Source organism: Lampetra planeri, chromosome 9 (genome assembly GCF_965212315.1).
Source record: "Lampetra planeri chromosome 9, kcLamPlan1.2.h2, whole genome shotgun sequence".
In the NCBI taxonomy this organism is placed as follows: Eukaryota; Metazoa; Chordata; class Hyperoartia; order Petromyzontiformes; family Petromyzontidae; genus Lampetra; species Lampetra planeri.
The window spans coordinates 716094-728942 of NC_136115.1; the positions used below are offsets into that span (position 1 = coordinate 716094).

General features: G+C 59.6%; 1 protein-coding gene across 1 annotated transcript; it reads right to left on the bottom strand.

Annotated features, from left to right (window-relative positions):
- Positions 1-1753: 1753 nt before the first annotated feature.
- LOC144720755 (L-threonine ammonia-lyase-like) lies at positions 1754-12577 on the bottom strand. The gene is made up of 11 exons (XM_078597778.1): positions 11756-12577; positions 9816-10040; positions 8614-8730; positions 6685-6980; positions 5748-5913; positions 4873-4969; positions 4444-4519; positions 3472-3597; positions 2282-2449; positions 2008-2065; positions 1754-1852 (listed from the first exon to the last, which is right to left on the bottom strand). Exons 1-11 carry the CDS (start codon positions 12575-12577, stop codon positions 1754-1756), a joined length of 2250 nt encoding a protein of 749 aa, XP_078453904.1.
- Positions 12578-12849: the final 272 nt, after the last annotated feature.

The window sequence follows — 12849 nt, forward strand, 5'->3', positions numbered from 1 at the left end:
AGCAGGAGCATCAGTAGCAGCAGCAGTAACATCAGCAGCAGCTGTCATGATAATAGCAGCAGCAGGAGCGGGATTAGTAGCAGCTGTAGTCGTAGCGGCTGTAGTAACACGAGAGATGTCACCAGCAGCAGCAGCGGCGACAACACAATCAGCACTCGCAGCAGAAACAACTCGACACGTCAACATCTCTGTGGCCTGGAGAAAAGGAAAATGCATAAGAAGCGACGTTTCGGGCAATGGCTCTTCACAAAGATGACAGCAGGAGGGGTTGGGCTCGTTTGATGGTTTGGGCTCGCGATGTATCTGCTATGAAGTAGGTCCATTGATGCATGTGCCGAGTCGAGGTTTACTGAGTCGAGGTTTACCGAGTCGAGGTTTACTGCGCTTGTGCGACCCGAGTTCAATTCCCGCTCACGGTCAACATCAGTGGCGATTCTGAACCGGTCCTGGGCATCCCCTGGGTCGGCTGAGCCTCAAATGAATACTTGGTGCGGTGTGTAAACATCGCCACGAGGGAGACAAAGGCGGCCGGGCGTGGTGTTGGCCACCCACCCCCTCGTGTGTCGTGCCGGCCTTCATAGGTGCTCACTAACAGCACTTGCCCCTACAGTCTGGTAAGGCTACACAGGGGATCTTTGTCTTTGGTAATGGTCATGGTGATAATGGCGTGATTTCGGCCACACTACCCAGCCTTAACAGGCGCTCGCAAACTTCCCCCACGAGTCTACAGAGCCACCATGGGGGGATCTGTGCGTGCTGGTGGCGGTGCTGCCGCTGCTGCTGCTGGCGCAGCGCGTTACAGGGCCCACAGCGCGGGCCGCTCCGGTGCAGGTGGACCCAGAGCGCCTCGGCTCACGGGGGTCACGGGGGTCCGAGTCTCCCCGCCTTGCGCAGCTGCGAGCCTGGGGAGGCAGAGAGGGACACGCGCTGGCGTGAGGCCCCGGCGAGTTCACCAGCACCACGAGGGCCTTGGGGTCCTCTTCCTCGCTGAAGGCCGAACGCGACTGTGAGGGCGCTGACGCGGCCCAGTGTTAGCGCGCTGTCGACGAGCGCAGTTCAAACTCGGCGGCCGTCCCGGTCAATATTGCGCGTGCTGTGACAGTGGTGATAGTACCGCTACGCGCCGTCTGCTTAACGTTGGACGTTAAAGATCCCTCTGCCGTCTTTCGCAAGATTTACACGCGCGCACGCACATACCTCGACCACTGCTGTCGCGGCGAGATTGCGGAGTGAGAAGTGACGAAACAATAACGCAGTGTCGCCAGATCGAAAATATCCCCGCTCTCTCCCCCTAGTGCCCGGTTCGCGCGGCTAGGAAGCTCGGTAGTGATGGGTGAACATCGCCTGCGGGTCGTTTAGGATTGGCTGCGCTTCGTGTGGCGGCCCTGGGTCGTGTGGAATGAGGTCGCGATGGGCCGTGAGCGGCCCGTGGGACGTGGCTCCTCGGTTTGCAGCGCTGAACGTGCGCGCCGCTGCCCCTCGCGCCACCACCACGGACCACGTTGACCGTCTCCGAATGCAAATCGTTACACGCTGCACGCGCCAGATAGCTGCTAATCCTAACCCCGCGTGATGCGTGCACGCGTGTGTGTGTACTCGTATGTTTACATACCTGTGTATGTGTGCGTTAGTGGATTGTTGCATTGCGGGGACGTATATGCGATGTCGTCACCGTGGGTAAGCCTTCATGCAGCAGTGGATAGACCCCGCGTCTCGCGAGCACACACCCCGATGCTGCTGCTGCTGCTCTCACCTATTTGTCGTGCCAGGTGAGCGCCGCGTACTTCTCCGCCAGGACCCCCTTGAGCTGCGCCGCGTGCACGTGGTCCCGCGTCTCCACCACGCAGGTCACCTGCACACGCGCACGCGGTTTAATAACAGCCACGCCCAGAAGAACAATGGTGACACAACTCATTGTCGTAATGACAATGACCGGTTGTAACACGCTGCGAAGTATCCGCTCAGACGAGCGGGCTGTGAGACGCCCCCGGCAGGTGCTGCACTCACCTGCACGCTGAACGAGTCGGTGGCGAGGAAGGTGCGGTCGAGACTGATGTCCACCAACCTGGGGGAGGGTGAGGGGAGACAGGTCACACACGTGACCACCACCACTCACGTGACCACCACCACTCACGTGACCACCACCATGCTCAGGTGCACGTTCATCCTGGCGAGGAACTCGAGAGACGAGGACGCGTGGCATGACTCGAGTCCACGTAGAACCACACTTTGCCCGCCCGCCCGCCCGCCTGGGCTCGGCGCAGGCGGCCAGGCGACTCACCTCGCCTCCTCCCTGCCCAGCAGCTCCAGCAGTCTGCCCGGCTCCGCGGGAGAGTCGCTCACGCGCACCGAGAACTTGCAGAGTCGCCCGTCCAGCACCAGCGCGCGGTCCATGCAGCGCTTGAAGTGGGAGACGTCGGTGCTGCCGCTCGCCAGGACGACCACCACGCTGGGGGGGGGGGGGGGTGACGCGCAAGAACGTCACACGTGGGACACTTGTACACGCGCACGCTGATATCTCGATGTGAATTGACTGTTAACGCAGCCAGCGTTCATTGCTTCGCGTGTCACGTGGGGCGTCTTTGACGATCATCGGGCGCGTGCAGGCAGCGTGGAAACGAGTTAATTTGTCTTTGAATGGGGAGGAGTCATGTGGTAAACGCGGAAAGACGAAGCGTGGTGGTGGTGGTGCCACCGTGGGGACTGGGGTTTGGGAAACCCCTGGGCTATGGAACTCTAGAAGCAGCGTCGCTAGTAGACTCCAATAGGCGGCACGTGGTGTCTACGAACAGCGCAAGCCATAGCAGGATGGTATATTGGCTGTGGTGTGTTGGGTCCGATCACGTGGTTTTTATTCGTGTTATTACTTGGCGTGTTTACCCAGAAAAGCCTCACTGAGTCTCATGACTTTTTTTCAGGAGGGTCATGCCAAGTTTGCGAAGTTGGGGGAAAGGATGACTCCTGCTGTGCATGTGCGATCCCAATTGAGTAGTTTGCAGAAAAAATATATAATTTGACAAAATTTGGACCCTGACGCCAACACACGGTGGACTACCCTGGCGAATGACTTCATAAGAGATATTCCGTGCACCGTGAAGCAGGCTGCACGTACCATCAACGTGGTTGTTACACCCGCAGTATTAATCGGGTCGGCCGCTGGAATCGAACCGCGAACCTCTACAACTAGCGGCGAACGGCGCTACCGCTGGGCCACAGGGAGAGATGTTCGTCTCGCATGACACTCACCCCGACGCCAAAGTAAACTTCATCTGAATCACTCGCAGTTCACCGGCGTTGCTTGTTCAATCAAGCCCGACCCACTGCTGATGCCACTCTGAATGTCGAATCCGGTCCTGCTTGTGTTGAACCAATGCTGCTGCTGAAATGATGCACACGCTGGCAGCACTTGCCCCAGCAGCATGCTAAGGCTACACGGGGGCCCTTTGTCTTTGTGTCGCGTCGCACGCTCACCGCTTGCCACGCAGCTCGGGCAGCTTTCCCGAGACGATGGCAGCGAGCGCGGCGGCGCCGTCCGCGTTCACGGCGGCGCCCTCGAACTCCAGCACCTTGAGCATGGCGAGCAGCAGGTCCTGCTCCCTGTACACGTGGGCACGTGGTGGGGGGGGGGGGGCACGCGGGGGACACGCGGGTGGGCACACGGGTGGGCACGCGGGGGACACGCGGGTGTACACGCTGGGGGGCACGCTGGGGGGCAATGCGTACCGAGGGCGCTGAGTGGTGGCACCCCCAGGGCCCCCTCTCGGGGGGGCCGCTACCCTACCTGGAAGCCGAATTGCCAAGCAAGCGGAGTGGGCTGACGGCTCAGTCGTTTGGTGGGGCGGGGGCCGCGCCAATGCAGCGGGGTTGGGGTGGGGGGGGCAACCAAGGGACCCTGCCCCGCGCGCCAAAATGTTTAGCTGCGGCGGGGGGTGGGGGGGAGGGGTGCGGGGGGGGAGACCCCCGTGTTGGGGGGGGGGGGGTCTCAATGTCTGGAGGAGCCGAGTGGCAGCGTTCGGGGGCGAAGAGAGAGATTGTGACGTCACCCACAGTGGCGCGTGATGGTGGTTGTGGTGGTTGTGGTGGTTGGTGGTGGTTGGTGATGAGACGATGATGATTATCGACGGCTGGTGTGGTGAGTTTTGCGATGTGCGTCACTGTGTGTGACCCAGCGGTCAGCACACCGCGCTACGGACCCAACGGGCTCAGTTCGACTCTGGGCCACGGCGATTATCTGAGCCAGTCATCGGGCCCCCAATTTTGTAACGTGTCGGCCTCAGCAGGTGCTCGCTAGCTGGCCCTCACATGAGTGACCCTAATGTGCGCGTGTTGGTGTGTGTTGGCGTCACTTGTCAGTACGTGTGTCAGTGTGTGTCACGGTGGGTCAGTGCATGTCGGTGTGGGTCAGTGTGCGGGTCATCGATGTGGCTCTCGCGTTCCACTCACGTGATCGACACCACCTTGTCGATCACGTGACGCCCCGTCGCGAAGGCGTTCGGTCCCACGGACTGTGAGCTGAGGTCTGCACACGCACAGGTACACACACAGGTACACACACAGGTACACACAGGTACACACAGGTACACACAGGCACACACACAGGTACAAACACAGGCACACACACAGGTACACACAAGTACACACAGGTACACACACAGGTACAAACACAGGCACACACACAGGTACACACAGGTACACACAGGCACACACACAGGTACAAACACAGGCACACACACAGGTACACACAAGTACACACAGGTACACACACAGGTACACACACAGGCACACGCAGGCACAGGTACACCTAGGACCAGGTGCACTCACACACAGGTACGCACAGATGCAGGTGAACACAGATAACACCGTCCATCTCACCCTCGCACAGTCGGTTCTCCTCGCCACTGCAGCTCTGTGTCGGCTGGCCCATGGTGAGTGCGCGCTGCCAGCTGGGACAGCTGGCCAGCTCAACACCCTACAACAACAACAATAACAACACCACTAACACAGCAGCAACAACAACAGCACTAACACAGCAGCAGCAGCAACAACAACAACAACTATCAATACCACCGCTGGGAATGCCACCAAGAGCAAGCGTCACAGTCAGTGACACACAGCACGAGTCTCACATTCGGTGGCACACAGCACGTGTCAGAGTCGGTGACACACAACACGTGACCCACAGTGGGTGACACACAGCACGTGGACACAGTCAGCACATGACCCACAGTGGGTGACACACAACACGTGTCACACAGTCAGCACGTGACTACCAGTCGGTGACACACAGCACGTGTCCAGACGCAGCAGCACGCCATGCCCAGGAGACCTCTCGCCGTGGCATTGGCGACCAGTCACGCGCCGACGACTCCGAGTCGATCTACCAGCGACCGGATGTGGTTTAGCACGAAATTAAACCCTGCCACCACCAACGCAACCACCATACAACAACGACCACCATCCAACAACAACGATCACCACCATCCAACAACAACGACCACCACCATCCAACAACGACCACCACCAACCAACAACAACAACGCCCACCACCATCCAACAACAACGACCACCACCACCCAACAACAACAACGACCACCACCACCCAACAACAACAACGACCACCACCACCACCCAACAACAATGACCACCACCACTCAACAACAACAATGACCACCACCACCACCCAACAACACCGACCACCACCGTCCTCCCCCTCTCCTGAACGCGAGACGGCGGCGTGTGTGTCTCACGACGACGGCGACGTGCGGGTCCATGTGCTTTATGGCGGCTGCTGCCCCCGCCAGGAGGCTGCCCCTGCCCCCGGCCGGGATGACGACCGCCTCGACCCCCGGGACCTGCTCCATCACCTCCAGCCCCAGGGTCCCCATCCCCGCGATCATGTTGGGGTGGTCGTCACTGGCGGCAGGGGGAGGCACGGGGAGCCAGCGGCGGTCAGGGTGGGGGCGGTGCTCGGAGGGGAGCCGGACTCAGCTCGTGCGGGGCCTGTAGCAGATGTTGCTATAAAGGGGCCTTCATTTATTACTTCCCTTCTACGTGACTTTACCGAAAGATCCAAGAATAAAGAGCCCTAAAAAAAAACATAAATATTAAAACACCAATTTTTTACTTGCACAGTAAAGTCATTGTATGTTTTCATTTACTATACAGCCAGATAATACGACAAATCGCTAACCTTAAACACCCGGTCGTTCATAAAAGTTGAAGGCGGTATAGTGCTATAGTAATAGAGCAAGTGCAGAATCACTGAACCTGAATTGACAGCTTGAAAGCGTTTAGCACGGGGCCTTTCAAAGTGCGGGGCCCGTAGCATTTGTAGCTACTTCTCCTACTCGGACAACCCGGCACTGGAGGGGAGGTGTGATTGAGTGAGAGGGAGAGTTGCATGGAGCAAGAGCTGCGTGCGTGGTGGATATCAAGAAGAGCACAAGCGCCGCTACCCGCGCCGTTTAGCGATTTTCGGAGTTTTTTTTTAGTTTAATTCACATTGATTCGGTTCGCCACCCCATTTAAAGGCCGTCACGCTTCATGTTTATTGGGGGGGGGGGGCTGCCTCGTGTTGCGTGAAACACGAACAGAGGCCCCTTTGCTGACCCACTGCTGGACTAGGGTCTCGCCACGCACGTTGTTGGTCGGAGCGATTTGGTGAAGGCGGGGAGGGTCACTCACTCCTCCAGCAGCGCGCTCCCTTCCTCGCGCGCCACCTGCAGCGCGTGCGCCCTCGCCCCCCGCACCCCCTCCCCGCCGCCTTCGCCGCCGTTGCTGCTGCTGCTGCTGGCCCCCACCATCGGCGCCCTCGCCGCGTTCGCGCCCAGGTCCCGGCACGCGCGCAGCAGCGCCTCGGGGGCGCGCGCCGCCACGAGCACGCGCGCGGGCACGCGCATCTCGGCCGCGTGGTGCGACACGGCGAGCGCGTGCGCCGAGCTCCACGCGCCCACGGCGACCACCCCGCGCGCGCGCTGATCCTGCGCGGGGGGGGCGGAAGTGTGGGTGAGGGTGAGGGGGGGGGCGCGTGCGGCGAGGAAGGTGGAGAGAGGAGGAAGTGTGGAGAAGTTGGGGAGAGTGAAGGGGGATGGGGGAGGGAGTTGGTGGCGGGGAGATGGAGAGATGGGAAGGCGGAGAAAGTGGGGGGGGGGGGGTTGAGGAAACGGCGGAGGGGGTGCGGAATAAGGAGGAAGGGGGTGGAATGTGCGTGAAGTTGGGGGAGTTGGAATGGTGTCGAGAAGAAGGGTGGAGGAACATGGGGAGGGGGTGGCGATGGGGAAGTGAAAAGGGGTGGGGGGCGAGCTGAGAGAATGTGGTTGTAGTTGGGGGTGAGAGAGGAAGAGAGCATCGTGGGGGGGGGAGGCGGGGGGTGGTCTGAGTTAGTGGTGAAATTCCACATTCTCGGAAACACGGAAGTTGACAAAGACAATGGAAGAAAGGGCGAGGTATGCGCCAGCAGCGTGGGGGAGACGCGTGCTTGCGACTGCACGGAGAGACGGGACGGAGGGACGCGAGCTGGGACATCGACGTCGCGTTGACTCGGGGAGAGCGCCACGGTGCTGGGCACGACGCGTTGCTACAAGGGGGGGGGGGGGTGGTGAGGCTCAGTGGTGGTGGTGGAAGAGCAGCCAACGGAGGGGACTCGCCAGAGAGGATGACGCCCGTGGAGATGGAGTAGCCATGAGGTGAGCGCGTGCAGGGGAGCGATATTCATCGTGGCCTCGCAGGACCGTGCGGGGTGACGATGGCGTGTGGGGGGATATCATCCGTCGCTGGATAGAACGTGCCGTATGGTGGTGCTGATTAGGTGGTGGGAGCTCGATGTGCTGTCCATGCTGACTTCTCGGTGAACGTGACTGACAGTGGTTGTTGATAGTGATGGTGACGCTGTTGGTGCTGATGACGCTGATAATGTCGGCAATTCTGGCGATGTTGAGCGCGGTGATGGTGTTAGTGAGGCTTGTTGTGGTGATGGTGATGCTGACGATGTTGGCAATTGTGACGACGATGATGTTGGTTATAGTGATGCTGATTGTGTAGTTGTTGATGATGGTAATGGTAAGTGTGGTGATGATCAGGATGAGGGGCCTTAGGCTCATATGGGGGAAGGGTCTGAGTGGGCACAAGTAACAAAAATGTATGAAGTCATCAAAATATGCATTTATTTACCTAGGTAACATTAACACATGTATTCGACTCAATGTATATTAATGATAGATAAACCACTCACGACAGTAATTTATTTTTAAAAACATCCTAACTTTAGCTGCTGTGATAACATCATGAATGTTGTGTGACCGTAATTCAGAGACCCCAAAGAAACATTTCCGATGGCCGTGCCAACCGTTGGCCAGCTGCGACTGCAACGTGGGATGGAAAGCCTCAAGCAGGCCAGGTATGCCAGTCAGTCGACCCGTGGCACCTGCTGGGTCTGTCCCGTGACCTCCTGCCAGCGCGGGTTCGACACTTCACTTGGCCTCAACGTGCACCTAGCCTGGCACAAGCGCCGTGGTGACGTCAGCGCCACTTAGTGGCGAATGGCGGTGGTGGTTGTTGCCGATCGCGGTGCTGCTGATGGTACTGCTGAGGGTGCGAGTGGTGGGCTTCACCCACCTTGCTCATCATCTGCAGGCAGTAGCGCACCCCACGCTCCTTGGCGCTGCCAGTGACATGGAGGAACTCCTTCTTCACGAAGATCTCCGACCCGTAGTACTTGGAGAGGCGCGAGTACTGAGTGCAGGAGGAGGATGGAGTGAGAGGAGGTGGTGGAGGGGGAGAATGAGGAGACGGGATTGAAGAGGTAGAGGGAGGAGGAGGTGGTGGTAGAGGATGGAGGGAGATTGAGGGAGGAGGAAGTGGTAGGGTTAGAATCTCCACCCGCGTTCGCATCATCGTAGAGTCGAGGGTTGGTGGATGACGAAGGCGGGTAAAACAACGCCAAGACCGGCACGGCCTAGGGAAGCCTTCATCCAGCAGTGGATTGACAAATGATCTGTTGGTGATTATCGCCTCTACCTCCCGGTGTGAAGCAGACAGTGAGCGCTCTGGCTCAGCGCGGACAGCAACAGTGCTGACTGATACCATCTGTCCCTTCTGGATGGGATAGCGCGTTGCCCCCTCGCGCACGTGGATTTTATCCGGGCGATCCGGTCCGCTGCCACTTGTATAAACACTCATTAATTTGGTTGAAAACATCTTAATACGATGAAGGACTGCAGAGCTTTGGCACATTTTTGGTAGCGCCGATGGCTCGCCGCCTGGCTGCTGCTGCCCTCCAGCTCGTGTCGGTGGTTCCTCAGTGATTGTGAGAGACGCAATTTGCATGAACCACGACACGATATGTAACATTAAACATCACTATAATGTAATTAACATTATCGTCACTGTCACGCACATGGGTTCCATCCCGCCTCATCCCTTCTCATCGCTCCTCATCCCTCCTCTTGTCTCCCCGTGCCTGTCCATCTCCTACAAGACTCCTCCTCATCCATCGCCATCACTTCACGTCACTCGTCATCCCCCCTCGCTCATCCTTATTCCTCCCAATCTCCTGTCACGTGTCCCCACCGCTCCCCCCGTATCCATCGCGCACCATCGCTCGAAGCCTCTCCTCATCCTTTGTCATCTCTTCCATACTCCCCATCCCCACATCCTTCCTATCCCTCGAAGCCCGTCCCATTCGTCTGTCACCTCCTTCCCATCTCCCTCCTCCACTCGCCTCTCGTCGTCCCTCTCGATCCATCCACCCAACCACCCCGCCCCGCGACCCCCGCCCCCCGCCTTCCACCAATACCCCCCCCCCCACAGCCCCCCACCATGCACGGAGTCCGCTGCACCGCGTTCTGGATCATGAAGGCGGCGGCGCTGATCTCTTCGAACTGGAGGGATTCTCCCTCCGCCGCGGGGCCCTGGCGAGGGGCGGGGCCCTGGCGGGGGGCGGGGCCCTGGCGGGGGGCGGCCCCCGCCGCGGGGCCCTGCAGCGGGGAGGGGCCAGCCCCCCCCGCGATGGAGGAGCCGCCCCCGTTCTCCACTCCTTTCACCTGCGCGCACAGAGCGAACCTCGTGTCTTCAGGCGACTCGGGGGGTGTAGTGGGGGGGGGGCTGCAGGAAGATGATGGGGGAGTGTGGGGCGAAGGGGGGAGAGAAGGTAGAGTGTTGGCTGTGGGGGGGGTGTTGTAGAGAGAGGGGGGAGGAAGAGGAGAGTGTGGGGAGAGTGTGGGGAGGGAGGCGAGAGATGGTATCGACGGGCTTGCTGAGAGTGGAGAGAAAATGACGAGAAGTGCGAGAGGGAGTGGGGCGGGGGGAGAAGGAGGCGAGTGAGAGAGTGGGAGACGAGAGACAGACAGATACATAAGAGACATGGGGGGAGAGAGAGATGAGTATGAGCCTCTCACCCATGATGATGCGGAAGAGGAGGTTGATGAAGGGGGGGACCCCTCGCCCCCCTCCCCCTCCTCCCCCGGTCCACAGCCGCCCCCCCGCGGCTCCCCTATCGCCGCGTCATCTTTGCTGAAGTCACACGCGCGAGACACGCGATTATTATCACAGACATTCATCATCATAATCACCGTCATTATCATCATCAACTCACTCTTTCATCATAAGCACAACACATGTATCTATCGATTCATCATGATCATCGATTATCAGCTATGGTCTATCCACTGCTGGATGAGTAACTTGCCATGTGGCTCAGTGGCAGAGCGAGCGGCGCACAGTGATGTTGTAATCCTGGATTGGGGGTTGACTCAGCCCATCATCCTTACGGAATCGATACAAACGAGTGTCACTTTGTGGTAGTGGTCAATAGTGGGTTGTCACATGGATCGCCTCGCCCCCGCCATAGGAATGAGGAATTTCTCCCGCTGACTCAAGGCTGTAGACAGGAGATGAGCACCGATTCAAGGAGGACATCGCTGTGACTGCCTGGGTGTCGGCAGTCACAGTGTTTGTAGGTATACAAACACAAAGATCCCCCGTATAGCCTTAGCAGACTGTTGGGGAAAGTCCCGTTAGCGAGTAGCACCTATGAAGGCCGACAGAGCACGCAAGGGGGTGAGTGGCCAGCACCACGCCCGGACGCCTTTGTCTCCCAAGTGGCAATGTTTACACACCGCACCAGGTACTCGTTTGAGGCTGAGTTGACCTAGGGGAGGCCCGGGACCGGTTCAAATAATCGTTACTGGTGTTGGCGCAACGCGCTAACCGCTGCACCACTCACACACTCACGCACACACTCACGCACACTCGCACACACTCACACACACTCACGCACACTCACACACACTCGCACACACACTCACACACACTCGCATTCACCCACTCACGCACACTGACACTCACGCACACTCACGCACACTCGCATTCACCCACTCACCCACTCATACACACACACTCACGCACACACACACTCACGCACACACACACTCACGCACACTCACGCACACACTCACACGCACACTCACGCACACACTCACGCACACACACACGCACACACTCACGCACACACTCACGCACACTCACGCACACACTCACACGCACACTCACGCACACACTCACGCACACACACACGCACACACTCACGCACACTCACACGCACACTCACACGCACACTCACGCACACACTCACGCACACACACACACGCACACACACACTCACGCACACTCACGCACACACTCACGCACACACACGCACACACACACTCACGCACACTCACACGCACACTCGCTTTCACCTGAGCAGCAGCACAGAGACCGCGTACACGACCATGCGCAGCAGGAGGCTCAGCACGGCCTGGAGGTCGCTCACTCGCTCGAGCCGATCGAGCTCCCCGTTGTTCACCCCGCCTCGAACGTCCACCCCTTCTTTAACGTCCACCCCTTCTTTAAAGTCCACCCCGTGTCTTGCGTTGTTCATCCCGTCTCGCACGTTCGAGCCGCGTCTCGCGCTCTTCAAATCTCTCGCGCTGAACACGTCTCTCAAGTTGTTCGCCCCGCCTCGCACTTGGGAGGCGCGTCTCGCGCCGCTCGTGCGCCTGGAGTTGATTGCGTCTCGCACGTTCGAGCCGCGCCTCGCGCGCTCCGCGCTTTTAACCATCGACTCGCGCCTCGCGCCCTCCGCGTCTCTGGAGTCGATCCCGTCTCTGAGGTTCAAGCCGCGCCTCACACTCTCTGCGTCTCTGATGTTCAAGCCGTGCCTCACGCTCTCCGCGTCTCTGAGGTTCAAGCCGCGCCTCACACTCTCTGCGTCTCTGATGTTCAAGCCGTGCCTCACGCTCTCCGCGTCTCTGGAGTCGATCCCGTCTCTGAGGCTCAAGCCGCGTCTCAAGCTCTCCAACCTCTCCCTCACGCGTTCCACATCTCTCACGCTCACCACGTTGCCCTCCCCGTCTCTCGCGCTCTCCCCTTCGCTCGCACCCCTCACGTATCGTACCCCCTGCACGTCCTTCACGCTCTCCCCGTCTCCCGCGCCCCCCCTGTCCCTCTCGCCGTCCACTCCACTCGCGTCCCCCACGCTCCACACGTCTCCCTCGCCGTCCATCTCTCTCACGTCTCTCACGGTCACCACGTTGCCCATCACCGCCCCCACCCCCCACTCTCTCCCGACGCGAACCCCGAACTCGCAGGCCCCGCGGAGTTCGCTGGCTCGCCCCCCACTCCCCGCACCCCGCCCACCCCTCCCCTGCTCAAGTCAACCCCGGCGAGCGAGGGGGTGCCGGTTCGGTCCCGGTGAGGCCGAGCCCAAGGGGGTAAAAGCGGTAGCGGAGATATGTCCCTGGGACGCGGCGCAGTGGGGTTGGTGTGAGACGCGTTCACGGGTCACCCTCACGCTCCCTGCCCCCCCCCCCC